The sequence below is a fragment of the Pongo pygmaeus genome, chromosome 1 (assembly GCF_028885625.2).
Source record: "Pongo pygmaeus isolate AG05252 chromosome 1, NHGRI_mPonPyg2-v2.0_pri, whole genome shotgun sequence".
Taxonomy (NCBI): Eukaryota; Metazoa; Chordata; class Mammalia; order Primates; family Hominidae; genus Pongo; species Pongo pygmaeus.
Window position 1 is genome coordinate 179,792,506 of NC_072373.2, and position 18,698 is coordinate 179,811,203.

Consider the following 18,698-nt stretch of genomic DNA (forward strand, 5'->3'; position numbering starts at 1 on the left):
TGTAAGGGGTGAAGGAGACTCAGAAGGCATTGGCCAAAAGTGTATAAGAGGAAGAGCCTTGGTAACTCTCATGATAAAGTTTAACTATTTTAATATGCTCTTCTCCTTTTTCCTTGATTTATTTTCCTTGGAAATTTTTTATCTTGCCATCTTTCCCAGATGTGTGTGACACCAGGAACTCTGCCCCCTTTCTGTGAAGCATTCAATTGTTGAAACAATAACAAGTTGCTATTTGTTCTGGCAGTTGTTCTTCCTCTACAGCACTTAAAAGTACAGAGTGGACAGACTGTAACTGCATTATCCATTGCAGCACAGCAGCTGTGAAAAGGCTCATTTGCTCTCATAACAGGGGCTTTGCCCATAGTTGGTCACATGTTACTAGTTTTTGTTTTTGTTGTTGTTGTTGTTTTGAGATGGAGTCTCACTCTGTCACCCAGACTGGAGTGCAGTGGTGTGGCCTCGGCTCACTGCAACCTCTGCCTCCTGGGTTCAAGCAATTCTCCTGCCTCAGCCTCCCGAGTAGCTGGGATTACAGATGCGTGCCACCATGCCTGGCTAATTTTTGTATTTTTAGTAGAGATGGAGTTTCACCATGTTGGCCAGCTGGTCTCAAACTTCTGACCTCAGGTGATCCTCCTGCCTCAGCCTCCCAAAGTGTTGGGATTACAAGCATGAGCCACTGCGTCCCACCCACTTGTTACTACTTAATGACCACTGTTTAGAATTAAGTGCAAATGGTTTCATAGAAGATTCATACACGTTACAATTACAAAAGTGTCCGGTAGCCGGGCACAGTGGCTTACAACCTGTAATCCCAGCACTTTGAGGGGACTGAGGTGGGAGGATTGCTTGAGTCCAGGGGTTTGAGACCAGCCTAGGCAAAATAATGATACCTCCTCTCTACAAAAAGTTTAAAAATTACCCAGGTGTGGTGGTATGCATCTGTAGTCACTCAGAAGGCTGAGTTGGGAGGATCTTATCAGCCCAGGACATCCAGGCTACAGTGAGCTGTGATGGCCCCACTTAACTCCAACTGGGTGACACAGGAAGACACTGTCTCAACACAAAAAAGTGTCCAGTGGACAGCCGGGCGTGGTTGCTCACACCTGTAATCCCAGCAGTTTGGGAGGCCAAGGCGGGCAGATCACCTGGTCTTTTTTTTTTTTTTGAGATGGAGACTCACTGTGTTACCCAGGCTGGAATGCAGTGGTGCGATCTGGGCTCACTGCAACCTCTGCCTCCCAGGTTCAAGCAATTCTTGTGTCTCACCTCCTGAGTAGCTGGGATTACAGGATGCACCACCACGCCTAGCTAATTTTTGTATTTTTAGTAGAGACAGGGTTTCACCATATTGGCCAGACTGGTGTCGAACTCCTGACCTCAAGTGATCCGCCCACCTTGACCTCCCAAAATGTTGGGATTACAGGCGTGATCCTCTGCACCTGGCCTGGTCTTTTTTCTATGCATACATATGGTATGCATACATATGTACCTATACTTATACACACTTAAACGGAGATGCATATTATTTTGTAAGCTGGTTTTTAAAAAGATCATGTAACAACTGTTTATATAACCAAATATTCTTCCACATTAGGGGTCAGCAAATTTTTTTCTGGGAAGAGACAGATAATTCCTATTTTGAGCTTTTTAGGCCATGCAGTCTCTGTTACATTTACTCAACTCTGCTATCTTGGTAGTGCAAAAACAGCCAGAGAAAATATGTAAACAAATGGATGTGGCTGTGTTCCAGTGTAACTTTATGGACAGAAACAGACAGTAGACTGGATTTGACCTCTGGGCTCTGCTTTGCTGATGCTGGTTCATCACTTTCAACTGCACAGTATTTTATTTATTTAACTGTTCCATTATTGGATATTAGATTATGCCAATTTTGTGTTTTGATATGATTTTGTGTGATGACAAACAAGGCTGCAATGAATATCCTTGTAGCGAAATATTTGGTTACAGGTATGATTATGTCTTTAAGATTAACATTGCTTAATGTTAATCTGACATTGTATCAGATTGTCTACTAAAATTCAGATTTAAAAATCAAAACATTTCAGGTCCACAGTATTTCTTGATTTATGTGTCCAATCTTTAAAGTATTATGTAAAATTGAATTTCACAAAATGGTGTTAGGTTAAAGTAAAATTCCTAAAAATGTTTCTATAATTGTTGCAGTTATTTCTAAAATTGACTTTGGGCTTAATTGGTGTTTTCCTTCCTGGAAAGAATTATAAATTGATTAATTTGCTTGATTTTTAAATGAGATTTTAAGAGCTTTTATTGAGTGATTGTTATTTTATTTATTGCAGGCTGTAAGAAACATTTTTTTCATATTATTTACTAAGCCATTAAATAATTGGAAAAGTATTGTTCCCTCACTGTTTCCATAAAGTGTACAGAGGAAATATTGCCCTTCGTGACAAGGTCTTGTCTGACTGTTAGGAAACTAACCTATTTCTTTTGGGCCTTGTTTCAGCTAGCCAACGATAGGAAAACATAACCTGTTTGTTTGTTTATTTGAGACGGAGTCTCGCTCTGTCGCCCAGTCTGGAGTGCAGTAGCGCGATCTCGACTCACTGCAAGCTCCGCCTCCTGGGTTCACGCTATTCTCCCGCCTCAGCCTCCTGAGTAGCTGGGACTACAGGCGCCTGCCACCACGCCTGGCTAATTTTGTTTTTGTATTTTTAGTAGAGACAGGGTTTCACCGTGTTAGCCAGGATGGTCTGGATCTCCTGACCTCGTGATCCACCCACCTTGGCCTCCCAAAGTGTTGGGATTACAGGCATGAGCCACTGCGCCTAGCCTTCTGTTTAGTTGTTTTATATGGCTCAAACATAGTTCTGTAGTGGTTAGGCACATTTCTTCAGTTTATCTGACATATATAGATATTTTCCAAGTTTATTTAGTGAGACCAATAGGTCATTTATTGTGAGTTTGCAGGTTTACTGCAAGTTCCAAATATGTATTATGACCAGGAAGCAGTCACACTTAAGCTTGAGACAGAAAAACTAAAGATTGGCCAGGCGCAGTGGCTCACGCCTGTAATCCCAGCACTTTGGGAAGCTGAGGTGGGCGGATCATGAGGTCAAGAGACCGAGACCATCCTGGCCAACATGGTGAAACCTCGTCTCCACTAAAAACACAAAAATTAGCTGGGCATGGTGGCACATGCCTGTAATCCCAGCTACTCGGGAGGCTGAGGCAGGAGAATTGCTTGAACCCCGGAGGCAGAAGTTGCAGTGAGCCAAGATCACGTCACTGCACTCCAGCCTGGTGACAGCGAGACTCTGTCTTAAAAAAAAAAAGATGAACAGATTTTCAATTAGCAGAAATTTAGATTAAACTAAGAATGCAATGAAGTCTATAGTAAAGAGGCAGTATCTTCTCTCATTAATTTCTTAGGCTAATAAAATCACATCATCCAAATGAAATTGCAACATTTTTAGAATTTCTGTAACAAATCATTATTAATCATATTTATTCTCAAAAGTGACTGGCCACCTTAGGCAGAGTTCAAAGAATTTTAGTATCAGTAAACTCGAGAGGCATGGCTATCTGGAAGAGCCTATATATTATTTGCACATTCTAAAGCGGTGCTTCTGGCTGGGCATGGTGGCTCACGCCAGTAATCCTAGCACTTTGGGAGGCCACGGTGGGTGGTTCACAAGGTCAGGAGTTCGAGACCAGCCTGGCCAATACGGTGAAACCCTGTCTCTACTAAAAAAATACAAAAATTAGCCAGGAGTGGTGGCATGCGCCTGTAGTCCCAGATACTTGGGAGGCTGAGGCAGAAGAATCGCTTGAACCTGGGAGGTGGAGGTTGCAGTGAGCTGAGATTGTGCCACTGCACTCCAGCCTGGACTCTGTCTCAAAAAAAAAAAAAAAAAAAATTGAAATTAAAATTAAAAAAAAAAGCAATGCTTCTTAAAATTTATCTTGGTAAGAGTTATCTAAAGAGCTTGTTAAAACACAGATTGCTGGGCACCCAGAGTGTTCTATACACTAGGTCTGTGGTGGGGCCCATGAATTTGCATTTCTAATAGTTTCCAGGTGATACTAATACCTGGTCCAGCCACCCTCTTTAAGAACCACTGTTGTAGAAAAATAATTAACCTTTTTTTTTCAGTTATAATTTTAATCCCTGCAACTTCACAGTTTCTATAAACTTTTGTTTTTCAGAAAGCTTCTAAAATTTAGCTTCTTTTTAATTTGTGAAATATGTTTAGCTTTTCTCATCTATAAACATTTTCTTAGCACTTTAGGAATTGTCTTTTATCTTAAAATCCAGGTTTGACCTTTTACTAAAGATACAAATTCATGGCTGGGCGGTGGCTCACGCCTGTAATCCCAACACTTTGGGAGGCCAAGGTGGGCGGATCACGAGGTCAGGAGATGGAGACCATCCTGTGAATGGTGAAACCCCATCTCTACTAAAAATACAAAAAATTAGCCAGGCGTGGTGGTGGGTGCCTGTAGTCCCAGCTACTCGGGAGGCTGAGGCAGGAGAATGACGTGAACCCGGGAGGCGGCGCTTGCAGCAGTGAGCCAAGATCCTGCCGCTGCACTCCAGCCTGGGGGACAGAGCGAGACTCTGTCTCAAAAAAAAAAAAAAAGATACAAATTCATTTTAATAAATGTGTGATTATTAGTTGTTACTTTACATAATATCTAACTTTGCAATTGTCAACTTGCTTTCACCCACATCAGACTTTCAGTATAGGAAATTATGAACATAACCATGTTACCCATGGAAGTGTTAAATCTTATGCTGGGTAGTGTTTCAGGATGGCCAAAATCCATCTCCAACTTAATATATTTAAATTAGTTTCCATATTTGATTACTATCATCATCCTAGTAATCTCTTAGAAAGGCAATTATCAAATTTCTTTATAGCCAAGTAAGAGTTGAAATAAGTTTTTAAAGTATGGTACAAAGCAAAACTAAGTTACAGTTATTAGAATGAAGAATTCATTTAGAGGCAAAAGATTTTTTAAAACTGCAGAATACAGTCAGTTCAAAGCCTTATTGAAAGCAACTTCAATTTTATAGATTTCTTGAAACAGATCTTCATTGTTTTCTGGAAAGATAGTATTTGAGAAAAAGAAATGTCTCCAGTTACTGTTTTTATGAGGAGAGAATAGCTTGGTCTTTTTAATGGTTAATGAGAAGAAGTAATAGTTAAACACTTAGAGCATTGATTTCTGATTTGAATTCTTCAACACAGGCCAGCCCTGGGGGAAGGGGGAAGAAAAAAAAAGCTTGCTAATTAACATTTGATTACTGATGCCACCTTCTCATTCCCCTTGCACCATCCGATTTCAAGCGTTTTTTGTTCAGAAAGGATTTTAAGGAGGGTTTTAACTTGCATCTTAGTAAAACAAATCCATGTGCAACTGCAACGTGTATACAATACTTTTAAAAACAAGAGGAAAAGAAGGCCTTAGGTATGAAGTATGTGTTCAGAACGCACTCTGAATCACTTCTGATTCAAAAGTGATTGCTTTCTTAACTATAAGCCTTTCAGAGTGCCAGTGATTGCTAGGATACTGGAATTAAGCCTAGTTTGTATGCCTTATTTTGATTTAAACACACACACATACAAATACTTATTTGCTCAATGCAGTTATTTAACAAACTCTTAACCAGAACATCTGATAATGTGATGCACTGGGAGCTTAAGTTTGATATATTTAAAATTTGGTCTAAGCTTAGGTTTTCATATGACCGGAATCCTTTTTCTTCTAAGAATGATAAAAGAATGAGATGGATGGCTGTAGTTTCAGGGTACTTTTTTGTAAGGGCTGTACTGTAATGTGCGGTAGTATCTTAATTCAGAAAATCTAGAAACTAAAGCACTGATTACTGAACATTTTGTTTTTTTATTTTGCCATAACAAAATGTTTGATATGTGAAGAATCGTGGGCCAGATTTCAAAAAATTTTAAATGTTGAGATAAATTAATAAAACTTGAAAACTATATCACTTAGTAGCGTTCTGGCAAAATCATATAACCACTCTGATGACATTAGATTGATAGAATGGTTTTCTGGGAAACCAGTGTGACAGGCTTTATTTTTAAATGAGATCTCATAAGGGGAAAATATTAATTAGTGTTTTTTAAAAAGTATAATAAAAGTAAATACTAAGACTCATGCAAAAAAATACTAAAATGCTTATTATCTTTATTTCTGATGTGAAATTATTTGCCATTTTTCTTTTTGATGTCTCTGTTATATTTTTTCTATTGTTTCTCCATTTTGTAGCATTAATAGTTTTAAATTTTCTCTCATTCTTCCTTGTTTTGTATATATTTAGCACCTCTTTTCCAGTACCTAGGATTAACTCCAGTATTTTCATGAAATAGTAACATTTTGGAGCTTTGAAAATCAGAAATGATCATGTTTTATTCTCTTCTAAGGTGGAGTACATGAGGTCTCAGAATGGCTCCACCAATTTTCCCACAGTAACAGTTGAGCAGAACTAGGATTAGAAATCTAGTTCTCTGGCTGGGTAAGGTAGCTCGCCTGTAATTCCAGCACTTTGGGAGGCTAAGGTGGGCAGATCACAAGGTCAGGAGCTCGAGACTAGCCTGGCCAACATGGTGAAACCCTGTCTCTACTAAAAATAGAAAAATTAGCCAGTTGTGATGGCACACGCCTGTAATCCCAGCTACTCAGGAGGCTGAGGCAGGAGAATCGCTTGAACCCAGGAGGTGGAGGTTGCAGTGAGCCGAGAACCTACTACACTCTGGCCTGGGTGACAGAGCAAGACTGTCTTGGAAAAAAAAAAAAAGAAAGAAAGAAATCTAGTTCTCTGCCTCGAGGTATGCTGCAACACCTTAAACTTTGTGACTTTTTTATTAGTTTGCCTTCATGAGAATAATACCTGAATGACATTTAAAATTCCCTAAAAGTTTTTCAATAGTTTGATCGATATTTAGCTCACAAGGAATGGTTTTATTATAACTGAGAATGTTATCTACTGAATTTTATATTTTTCAATTTAAAAATAGTTTAGAACAACAACTCATTTGAGGCTAATCTGAGCTTCATGGTTTAGCCTTTAGCAGAGCAACTTTTCCTAAGAATTACTTTCCTAAGAAATTCTGATGAAATTTAACTAAAAAATAAAACTATTTGAAAATTTAAATGAATCAAAAGAAAAGTTTGTGGGAGATGAATATGTTATGAAGGTACTTTTATAATTTTATATTGAGTAGGTTATAATGAAATGATCTTTTCCCCAGTGCTGTGTTTAGCGTTGAAGTTCCCACAGACATTGAGGAAGCATGAAGTTTGAAGTAGAGATTATTACTTAGTTTTTCACATTAATTATAGTATATACACAGGTGTTTATTAGCAATGACAAATAATGAAACAAATCAGTACCATATTAATTCTATACTATTAAAAATTAATCTGATTTATATATTTTCTCAGTTGCAAATGATTGTCTTATCTGAAACGATATGGAAGAAATTAAACTATACCTTTAGAAAATCTTGAATGCAAATTAGAAAATCTGTTGTCAATCTAGAACTCTAGATCCAAATACCAGTATAGTTTGTAATGTAAGTTTAATATTCAGCTGGTAATCAAAGCATTTATTAAATTCCTTCTGAACTAATTGAAACATTTGCATGTAAAACAAGAACTGAAAAGATTATGAAGGTTCAGCATGATCTTGAGACAATGCTGATCCAAAAAAAAAATGTGTAAGACAAAAAGGCCCTTACGAAGTGTTACCCTGTGAAGTGCCACTTGTCCTTAACTGGAATTTAACACACTCTAAAGATGAAACTCCGTCAGAAGCAGCACAATATTGCCAGCTGGGCATGCCAGCCACTGCAACCCAGCCTGTGCGTGTATTCTTATTACTTCTCTAAAGTGCTCTCAAGTCCCAAATCAATCAGTGTCCTTCCCCCTCTCTTTCTCACTTCCCTCTCCTCTTTCTTTCCCTATCATCTATTTCTCCGTCTCTTTACCCTCTATCTAACTCTCTTCTCTTTCCTCCTTTTCCGTTTTCCCCTTCCCCCTTCTTCTCCCTTTCCCTCCTCCCTCCCTCTTTCTTCCTCTTATTTCTTCGTCTTCCCTCCTTCTCTGAAAGAACTGTGTCCTTCATCTGATCCATGATGACTTTAAATTCATCTGTATCATTTTATACAAAGCTGTATTTTATCATTTAGGTTTCCTAGAATACTAACTTTTTTCAGAATCGTTTTTACGTTTTGTGTACATTTTGGATTTTTTTCTTCCCTGCAGGATTATGATTTCAATTTTTTATTAACTATAACCATCAATAAAGAAAATGGAATCGTAATCTATTAGTAAAATCCCCACTCTTTTGATGCTTTTGCTATCTTATCACTTGTGCTTCATCCATATACTGGTAACATCTACATATGGTAACAGCATTGGTATGCATGGAATTATTTTTGAAAAACACTAAATTGTTGTTTAGTGATTGTGGTTCAACATAAGATTCTTTTAGTTTAAACTCAGAATACTCTGTGAATTTAGCCTTTATATTGGAACAATCAAACATTAGCCTAATATGCTTTACATGGGACTCTCTCAGCCAAGTTCTGTCTGCATTAGCCAGTTTATTTCTATGACAAGTTGCTTAACAGATGTCATTCTGGGGAGAACAATGAAGCCAAATACTTGTGCAATGGCTAACATTACTCTAACTTTGATCACTTTTGTTCAGCACATCAGTCTGGCGTTGTGCTTTATACCAACATAACACTATAGCCAGGACATGCTTTTCAGGCTTAGAATAGCAAAGGAATGTTATTCAATTCAGTGCAGTTACAGATGAGTTAATGAAAGAAGAAAATACTGTTTATTTCATAATACTTTATTGTTGTATTTTGGAATTAAGGTGGAATTCAAAGAATCCCACTCCAAAGTTATTTGTTTGTATACTTACAGTATTTGTGTATACTTTACAATGCTAGGGTAGCTTTGCGGTCTTTCCAAAAGGATGTAAATATTTGTCCTGCTTTTTTTCAAAAATAGCTGATAAGGTTGGTTATATCTAGATAACATAATAAAAAATAATTTCAAGAAATTATTTTAAAGTAATAATTTCTTAATTATTTTAAGAAATAGTTTTAAGAAATTATTTTGTCTTGAAGCCTAAAAACTCCTCATACTCCCTCTTCTATCCTTCATCTTTCATTAATGTAACACTCTCGGTTTGTGGAACACCTTTCTCGTTAAGAACACTAATGTTTAAAAATGACAAAATAATAACAGCTAGTGAAAGTGGTTAGAGGTTAACCCAATTGCATTTGGTTAAATTGTTGGGTTGATAATGACTGATAAAAATTTCCAAATTATGTGACTGACTATAAACAAAGTATTGCATGGTAGACTAGCCATTTGCTAAGAACCTCTAAAGAAAACCTGTTTGTTTGAATTGAGTACGGATCAAGCCATTCCCCAAGCTCCTCAGATCTCATTTACTAAGTCATTTTTCCACAGGTGTGAATTAGAGATAAAAATAGAGTGAGTTCTGTGTTTTTGTTTTATTTTTTGTTTCTCCTTTCCGTAGTGAACTTGTATCTCTATTTCACTGGAATGGTAACTTAGATGTGATTATGTATAAGAAAGGGTAATGTGAAAACAAAATGCTATAATTGGACAACACGATACTTTAGGCTTCTGCATTTTTAAAACATAAATATATGATGCTTGTTGAAGTATGAAGAACCCTGTTGAAGTCTTTGGGTTTTGTTTTGTTTTTTGAGACAGGGTCTCACTGTGTCACCCAGAGTTCAGTGGCACAGTCATGGCTCATTGCTGCCTCGATCTGCTGGGCTCAACTGATCTTCCCAGCTTGGCCTCCCAAAGGGTTGGGATTACAGGCGTGAGACACCATGCTTGGCCTCAAGTCTTAACATAGAACATATGATGGGGAGCATTTCAATCCTAACTTCATTTGATACAGTAGGATAATAATGCCATAATTAACCTGAAGAATTAGTTAAAATGGATAATCTCTCCGTCATTATGATTCGTTAATTTATTTGTGAATAAAAACTAAAATAGAAAAAAAAACCTGAAGAGAGACATACTGCTTTTTTCTTTTTTTTGAGACAGGGTCTCACTCTGTCTGCCAGGTGGGAGTGCAGTGGCGTGATCATGGCTCACTGTATCCTCAACTTCCTGGACTCAAGCAATCCTCCCACCTCAGCTTCCTGTGTAGTGGGGACTACAGGCATGAGCCACCACGCCTAGCTAATTTTGTTATTTTTTGGTAGAAATGGGGTCTCATTATGTTTCCCAGGCTCATCTTGAACTCCTGAGCTCAAGTGATCCTCGTACCTTGACCTCCTAAAATTCTGGGATTACAAGTGTGAACCACCACGCCCAGTAACGCTTCTTTTATTTTATTTTTATTTTTATTATTTTCTTTTGAGACGGAGTCTCACACTGTTGCCCAGGCTGGAGTGCAGTGGCACGATCTCAGCTCACTGCAGCCTCTGCCTCCTGGGTTCAAGCCATTCTCCTGCCTCAGCTTCCCGAGTAGCTGGGATTACAAGCACACGCCACCACACCTGGCTAATTTTTGTATTTTTCATAGAGACAAGGTTTCACCATGTTGGCCAGGCTGGTCTTGACCTCCTGACCTCAAGTGATCTGCCCACCTCGGCCTTCCAAAGTGCTAGGATTACAGGCGTGAGCCACCATGCCTAGCCAACACTTCTTAATTACTGGCTGACGTAGAGTTTAACCTTCCAACACTTTATTCTGTTAAGTTTACCTCCTTTCCTTTCAAAGTAAAAGGTATAATGTTGCATGTTGGGAAAAATAGTTTCTCATCTTTAACGCATTTTTTGTATTTAATTTTCAGGAAGGGCCTATAGCTCTGATGTTAGTAAATATTACATGAAATAGTTTTTAATTTGGATTGATTTCAAAAAAAATAACGTGTGCTACTTTTTTTTTTTTTTTTTGGTCGGTGGTAGGGAGTCTCACTCTGTTACCCAGGCTGGAGTGCAGTGGCGTGATCTCAGCTCACCGCCACCTCCGCTTCCCAGATGCAAACTGTTCTCCTGCCTCAGCCTCCCAAGTAGCTGGGATTATAGGCACCGCCACCATGCCTGGCTAATTTTTTGTATTTTTAGTAAAGATGGGGTTTCACCATGTTGGCCAGACTGGTCTCGAACTCCTGACCTCAGGTGATCCACCTGCCTTGGCCTCCCAAAGTCCTGGGATTACAGGTGTGAGCCACCGTCCCCGGCCCTGTGCTACTTTAATAATAAGTTTCTGTATCTTTGAAACTTACATAAAAAATATAAAGACAATTTTAGGTTTTTCCTCCCCTGCCTCCCTTGCCCTGCAGTAAAACCCCACTACCCTTCACTATTCCACATAGAAACTTGAAATATATGTTTTTGGTTTTGAATCATTGTGCGTTTTAACGATTAAATAAATTATAAAAATTTATAATCGTACTTTGCCCTTAGTGAACTGGGTGCCTGAAGTTTCTTGACTGAAAAGAAATGAAGTCAGCCAGGAGTTGAAAACAAGAGAGGGAGGATGTTTCTTAACTCTTATTTCATCTAGTCTTCATTGAGAATCTGCTTTTAAATTTGGTTTTGTTCTTTTTTACAAAATTTTTTGACTTGGGTTTTTATAGTTTCAAATTCTTGTTTTGAATCTAGAAGAAAACAGGAAATACACTGTATGTCTCATAAATTGATTGGAAACTATAAGTCATGTGAAAATTCTATTTTAATTGTCCTGTTTCTTTCTTTTCATAGGTGAAGAGAAATGTATATGACCTTACAAGTATCCCCGTTCGCCACCAATTATGGGAGGGCTGGCCAACTTCTGCTACAGACGACTCAGTAAGTGACAGTCAAATTTTCAGTTTTATATCCTCCTTTCTCTTTTGCCACTTTCAGTCTAATTGGCTTTGATAATAAGCACAGTCAAATGCTTTGAGTCTTCCATTGAAAGAATTATCTAGCCAGGCACGGTGGCTCATGCCTGTAATCCCAGCACTTTGGGAGGCTGAGGCGGATGGATTACCTGAGGTCAGGAGTTTGAGACCACCCTGGCCAACATGGTGAAACCCTATCTCTACTGAAAACACAAAAATTAGCTGGGCATGGTGGCGGCCGCCTCTAATCCCACTACTTAGGAGGTTGAGGTGAGAGAATCACTTGAACCTGGGAGGTGAAGGTTGCAGTGAGCCGAGATTGTGCCATTGCACTCCAGCCTGGGCGACAAAAACGAAACTCCATCTCAGGAAAAAAAAAAAAAAGAAATAATTATCTAAAACCAAGCAATGTGAAAGTAAGAGAAGTTGTAATAATTTGAGTTCACTTTTAGAACAGATATCACAAGCCAAGCAGGTCAGCATTCTGTTGGTAATATTGTAGTATCAATGCAAGAATTTGATGCTGCTGGATTTGACTTTGACTTAGTTTTTTTCTTGATGAGAAGAATATATTCAGATACTACTAATGAAATGTTCAAGGCAAAAACATTTTCTTTCCTAAATTACAGATATTTCAAAATCAAGCTAATCATTATATTTAATTTTAAAAGTACCTTTTTCATAGTAGACTGATAACTTAAAAGTTAATTTTTATAGTTAATAGCACTTTAATCTCAAACATACCCATAAATTTTGCTACCATAAGAAGCTGGAAGAAAATGGTCTGTCATTTTTATCCTTATTATATATTTTATAATGATTTCCCTATTGTAAATTGAAGCCTTTCCTATCTCTGTCATTTCCACTCATTGCTGTTTTCTATGAGAGTAAATTTCATTATATAAGGAGGCCATCTGAAATTCAGTTTTGGCCACTTTTCCCCATACACTTGCTTGTTCTAACCAGATACCTAAGTTTTTTTAAAAAGTAAAAGTAAAAATGAGAATGTTTCTGGAAATCTCGAGTTACATCTAATTTTTAAAATAAATAGGGCTAAAAAGAAATTGGGACTTTGTAAACGTCTTGTAACGATCAATACTGAAATAATGATTATGCCTAGGAATTGAATTATCTTTTAATATTTTCTAGTAAATATTATGTTTCTGCCTGGATAATAACTACAGTTCACTCCTCTTCCAGCATCACCACAATATATTTTAATACAAAAGAATTTTGTGGAAGACAGAAAAGTTTTAAGACAATTTATGTAGATGCTACTTGAATCTAATTACAATGTAAACACTATGCCTTTGGAACATGCTTTGTGGATTATGAAATTTTAAAAATCAGAAACTTTAATAATCAGAAAATAGCAAAACCTTTATTTTTGGTCAGGCATGGTGGCTCACACCTGTAATCCCAGCACTTTGGGAGGCCGACGCCGGTGGATCACCTGAGGTCAGGGGTTTGTTTATTTATTTATTTTTGAGATGGAATCTTGCTCTGTTGCCCAGTCTGGAGTACAATGACACAATCTTGGCTCATTGCAACCTCCACCTCCTGGGTTCAAGCGATTGATTCTCCTGCCTCAGCCTCCCAAGTAGCTGGGATTATAGGCGCCCGCCGCCACACCCAGGTAATTTTTGTATGTTTAATAAGGATGAAGTTTCACCAAGTAGGCCAGGCTGGTCTTGAACTCCTGACCTCAGGTGACCAGCCCGCCTCGGCCTCCCAAAGTGCTGAGATTACAGGCATGAGCTACCGTGCCTGGCCGAGGTCAGGAGTTTGAAACCAGCCTGGCCAACATGGTGAAACCCTGTCTCTACCAAAAATACAAAATTAGCTGGGAGTGGTGGCTTATGACTTTAATCCCAGCTACTTGGGGGGCTAAAGCAGGAGGATCACTTGAACCTGGGAGGGGGAGGTTGCAGTGAGCCAAGACTGTGCCATTGCACTCCACTGGGCAATAAGAGCAAAACTCCATCTGAAAAACAAAAACAAAAACCGCTTTATTTTTAATAAACACTTCCAGAAAAAAAAATCTTTAGGTTTAGGTGCTTAAATTTGTTTCTGAAAAACTGATTTTAGCATTGATGTTATAGTATATAATTAGAATTATTGGCTGGTCATCTATGGCTAAGGATAGGGATGTGTTTGTGGTTTTCTTGTGGTTTTTTGTTGCTGTTTTTCTTGCTTGAGTGAGAAATTTGATAGAAAATGTGCTACCTTTATTTTTACAAAAATAAAAGAATAATGTTCATACATGATGGTCTACTGTTTACCTGAGGAGGCATGAAGAAAACAGAAATGTTCTTAGTATTGTCTAAGAACTTGTTACAAGAATAGTAATATTAATAGAAGAAAATAATTTTAAGACCTGAGCATATCATTAAATTCTCTGAGCTTTAATTTTCTCACTAATTTGCAGAACTATTATGAAGATAAGTGATAATATAAATAACAGTGTCTGGCTCATAGTAGACACTCAGTAAATGGGTCGACATTATAATTAAGATAACTGCAAAAAAAGTTATTATAATTACAGATTACAATTACAGGCAAGAATTGGCTGGTTTAAAGAAATGATGTCTGAGACTTGCTTCGGAATAACCTATGTGTGGCAGAGTGAGTGAGGATAGAGCTAATTTAGATTAGGCATCTATCAATCATTGTTGAATCTGGGTGATACGTATATTGGGTTTATTATACTGTTCTCTCAACTTTTGTATATGTTTGAAAATTTTCATAATAAAAAGTTAAAAGCAAAAATAATTGTCTTGTTTAAGAGCAGGGACATAAGATAATAGAGAAACTCTGGAAATGTGGGGCTTCACAGGGTTGGAAAAGCCAACTGCTTTTGCACCCCACCCTTGTAGAAACCAGACTGAAATTGGTTTATCAGGTACAAGTTCCAAGAATGATAGGCAAAGTCGATGAAATATGATCAATTCTTCTGCCTGTAAAATAGTGCCTTATACATTTTAGGTGCTAATTCATTGAATTGAGTTGGCATGGTCTTTTATGAGACCCATGTTTTAATGGTTTTTATAACATTTAATTTTTTGCCAAAGAGTTGTCATGCAGTCTAATTACTATAGGAAAATATGGAAAGCAGCTAAAACTGTTTGTTTCCAAGACTGTAATACTACTTGGTGCTCTTAAGTCACAGCAAACACAAGAGGGAATCCCTATTAAGAGGCTTGATTCTTTTAGCCTCATTATTCCCATTTGCACCTTGTCCCAGAACCTGTGAAGTGGTGCCTGCCCACACCTCCCCAGAGCAAATGTTGCCGCATTGGCAGGATGTTGCCTTGAGCTTGCATGATTTGATACAACAAAGATGTTTAGGGCCAGGCTGCTTTTAACTGATGCCACAGCAGATTCACTAGCTCCAGTGCTTGAATGTAGCCAAAAATGGCTTATAACCAGTATTTCGAGGAGATCCTGGCCAAATAATATGTCATAAAACCTTTTTCATTAGGAGTATAAAAGCTCATAAAACTGGTACTTGTAGTCTATATTTGTTGCAGGCAATGGTGTTTTTATACTTACTGAAATGATTCAAGTGGAGGCATCTGCTACAAAACAAAATAGTCCTCGCAGCTTAGGGCATGAATTGGGTACAGCTGAGAAATGTCAGCTGTGTAAACAGCCTGAAATGTGTTACCAACAAAAATATAATTAATTTCTTTCCAAGACAGTGTGCCATAACTTAATACTTAGAATGGTTTAACTTTCAGAGAAAGCACCTGAACATTTGCTTCCTAGTGCCAGAGTAGAGGATTGGTTATAAAGGTCATTAAAAGTGAGGTCATTTTGTACTTTTATTGCTCAGTTGAAGAAATTTCTGTGGCTTTAAATATACAGTAGCCTTAGATATCATTGGATTCTATGAATTTATGAAAATACCATAGATAAAGAAATTAATGGATTTGGGGTGATGAAAATGTTCTAAAAATTAGATTGTGGTAAAGGTTGCACATCTCTAAAGTTTTAAAAAATAATTGAACATTTAAAATGATGAATTTTATGGCATATAAATTATGCCTCAGTGAAGCTATTTTTTTTAAAAAAGAAGTTAATTAACTAGATTAAAATACTTTTTCACTTACATTTTTATCCTTCATGAGAAATACTTTGCAGTAACACAAGAGATGTTTTGTTCGGTATACTTCTCATTAACCTTTGACTCACCCAACAGGACAAAGAAATAGACCTCTTGTAATCAATTCTTTTATAATCTTGAGTCTCTTATGAACCTAATAGACTTCAGTCTTGGGCATTTTCAGGCTACTCAGTGAAGTCAACAATCATTTACAACATTGTTGCCCGTCTCCCTTCAGAGTTAACGTATTTTCTTTGCTTGTGGTTGTACTCGAATAGGGTGTGGGATACTGTATGAATTGTCAGTAACTCCGTTCCTTTTGTACTCTTTGATCAGGGAAATAGGTATCTAAAGCTTCACCAGTAGGAAAATGTTTTCATGCTGTGACAGTTCAGCTGTGAGAACAAGGAGTTACAAGTAGGCAAAATCTCATTTTACACTTTAACAAGGAAGCTCTTGGTTTCTAGATAGGAGAAATAATTTTAACACTGTGAATTATGTTTAGACACCTTATTACAATGCAGACAATATGAATACATGTAGTTCTTTTTAAATTCCTGGATTTAATAATGCTTATACAAAGAAAACTCTTTCAGTTTTTTGTTTGTTTTTATTTTTATTTATATATATTTTTGAGACAGAGTCTTGCTCTGTCACCCAGGGTGGAATGCAGTGGTGAGATCTCAGCTGACTGCAACCTCTGCCTCCCAGGTTCAAGTGATTCTTATGCCTCAGCATCCCGAGTAGCTGGAATTACAGGTGTGTACCACCATGCCCAGCTAATTTTTGTATTTTTAATAGAGACAGGGTTTCGCCGTGTTGGCCAGGCTGGTCTTGAACTCTTGGCCTCAAGTGATCCACTCACCTCGGCCTCCCAAAGCTCTGGGATTACAAGCATAAGCCACTGTGCCTGGCCAAACTCTTTCAGTTTTATTACTTTTTTTTTTTTTTTTTTTTTGAGACAGAGTTTCGCTTTTGTTGCACAGGCTGGAGTGCAATGGTGTGATCTCGGCTCACTGCAGCCTCTGCCTTCCGGATTCAAACGATTCTCTTGCCTCAGCCTCCCGAGTAGCTGGGATTACAGGCATGCACCACCACGCCCGGCTAATTTTGTATTTTTAGTAGACACGGGGTTTCTCCATGTTGGTCAGGCTGGTCTCGAACTCCCGACCTCAGGTGATCCGCCCACCTCAGCCTCCCAAAGTGCTGGGATTACAGGCATGAGCTACCATGCCCAGCTTAATACTTTATTATTGTGCTTTTTTTCTCTCTCTCTCTTCTCTCTCTCTCTCTCTTCCTTTCTTTCTTTCTTTCTTTTTTTGGCAGAGTCTCACTCTGTCACCCCCAGGCTAGAATGCAATGGCATGGTCTTGGCTCACTGCAACCTCCACCTCCCAGGTTCAAGCAATTGTCCCTCCTCAGCCTCCCTAGAGTAGCTAGGACTACAGGCGCATGCCATCATACCCAGCTAATTTTTTTTTTTTTTTTTTTTTTTTGTAGTTTTAGTACAGACACAGTTTCATAAGTTGGCCAGGCTGGTCTTGAACTCCTGACCTTGTGATCCACCTGCCTCGGCCTGCCAAAGTGCTGGGATTACAGGCATGAGGCACTGTGCCCAGACTTTTCTTTCGTGATTACTAATGATCTTCTGTATTTCTGTCATTGGCCACAAAATATTCACTCAGAGTTGAGAAACTAGGAATTTTAGAATCAAAGCTCTTTGGGCATGTGTTAGGATTCAGAAAGCTAGTTATTAAATATTTTCACATTGAGAATGTGAGATAACTTACAAGTAAAACCATTACACAGTGGCTTTTATATAAAATAAAAAGAGCTGGGCATAATGGCTCACACCTGTAATCCAGCACTTTGGGAGGCCAAGATGGGTGGATCACCTGAGGTCAGGAGTTCAAGACCATCCTGACCAACATGGAGAAACCCCGTCTCTACTGAAAATACAAAATTAGCCAGGTGTGTGGCTCATGCCTGTAATCCCAGCTACTTGTGAGGCTGAGGCAAGAGAATTGCTTGAAGGATTGCGCCATTGCACTCCAGACTGGGCAACAAGAGCAAAACTCTGTCTAAAAAAAAAAAAAAAAAAAAAATTAAAATGAATAAATACATAAAATAAAAACTGCACACAGCCGTCTCCCCACCCCACTCTTAAATAGAAATGAATCTGAAGGCTGGGCACAGTGGCTCACACCTGTAATCCCAGCACTTTGGGAGGCCAAGGCAGACAGATCACGAGGTCAGGAGTTCGAGACCAGCCTGGCCAACACGTTGAAACCCTGTCTCTACTAAAGATACAAACAATTAGGGCCAGGCCCTCTAACTTTTGAGATGGAGTTTCGCTCTTGTTACCCAGGCTGGAGTGCAGTGGCACGATCTCGGCTCACCGCAACCTCTGCCCCCCCGGGTTCAAGCGATTCTCCTGCCTCAGCTTCCCGAGTAGCTGGGATTACAGGCATGCGCCACCACACCCAGCTGATTTTATATTTTTGGTAGAGCCGGGGCTTCTCCATGTTGGTCAGGCTGGTCTTGAACTCCCAACCTCAGGTGATCCACCTGCCTCGGCTTCCCAAAGTGCTGGGATTGCAGGCACGAGCCACCGCGCCCAGCCAAAGTTAATATTTCTAAATAGAAGTACAACATGAATCACATTCAGCCTTGCTTACTTATTTT

General features: G+C 38.5%; 1 protein-coding gene across 1 annotated transcript in view; it reads left to right on the forward strand.

Moving 5' to 3' along the window:
• The window catches only part of FAF1 (Fas associated factor 1), a 534,220-nt gene that overhangs the window by 301,324 nt on the left and 214,198 nt on the right, over positions 1 to 18,698 (forward strand). The window contains exon 8 of the mRNA XM_054488490.2: positions 11,787 to 11,873. Within this exon, the coding sequence (XP_054344465.1) occupies positions 11,787 to 11,873 (87 nt within the window). The remainder of the gene's footprint in view (positions 1 to 11,786; positions 11,874 to 18,698) is intronic.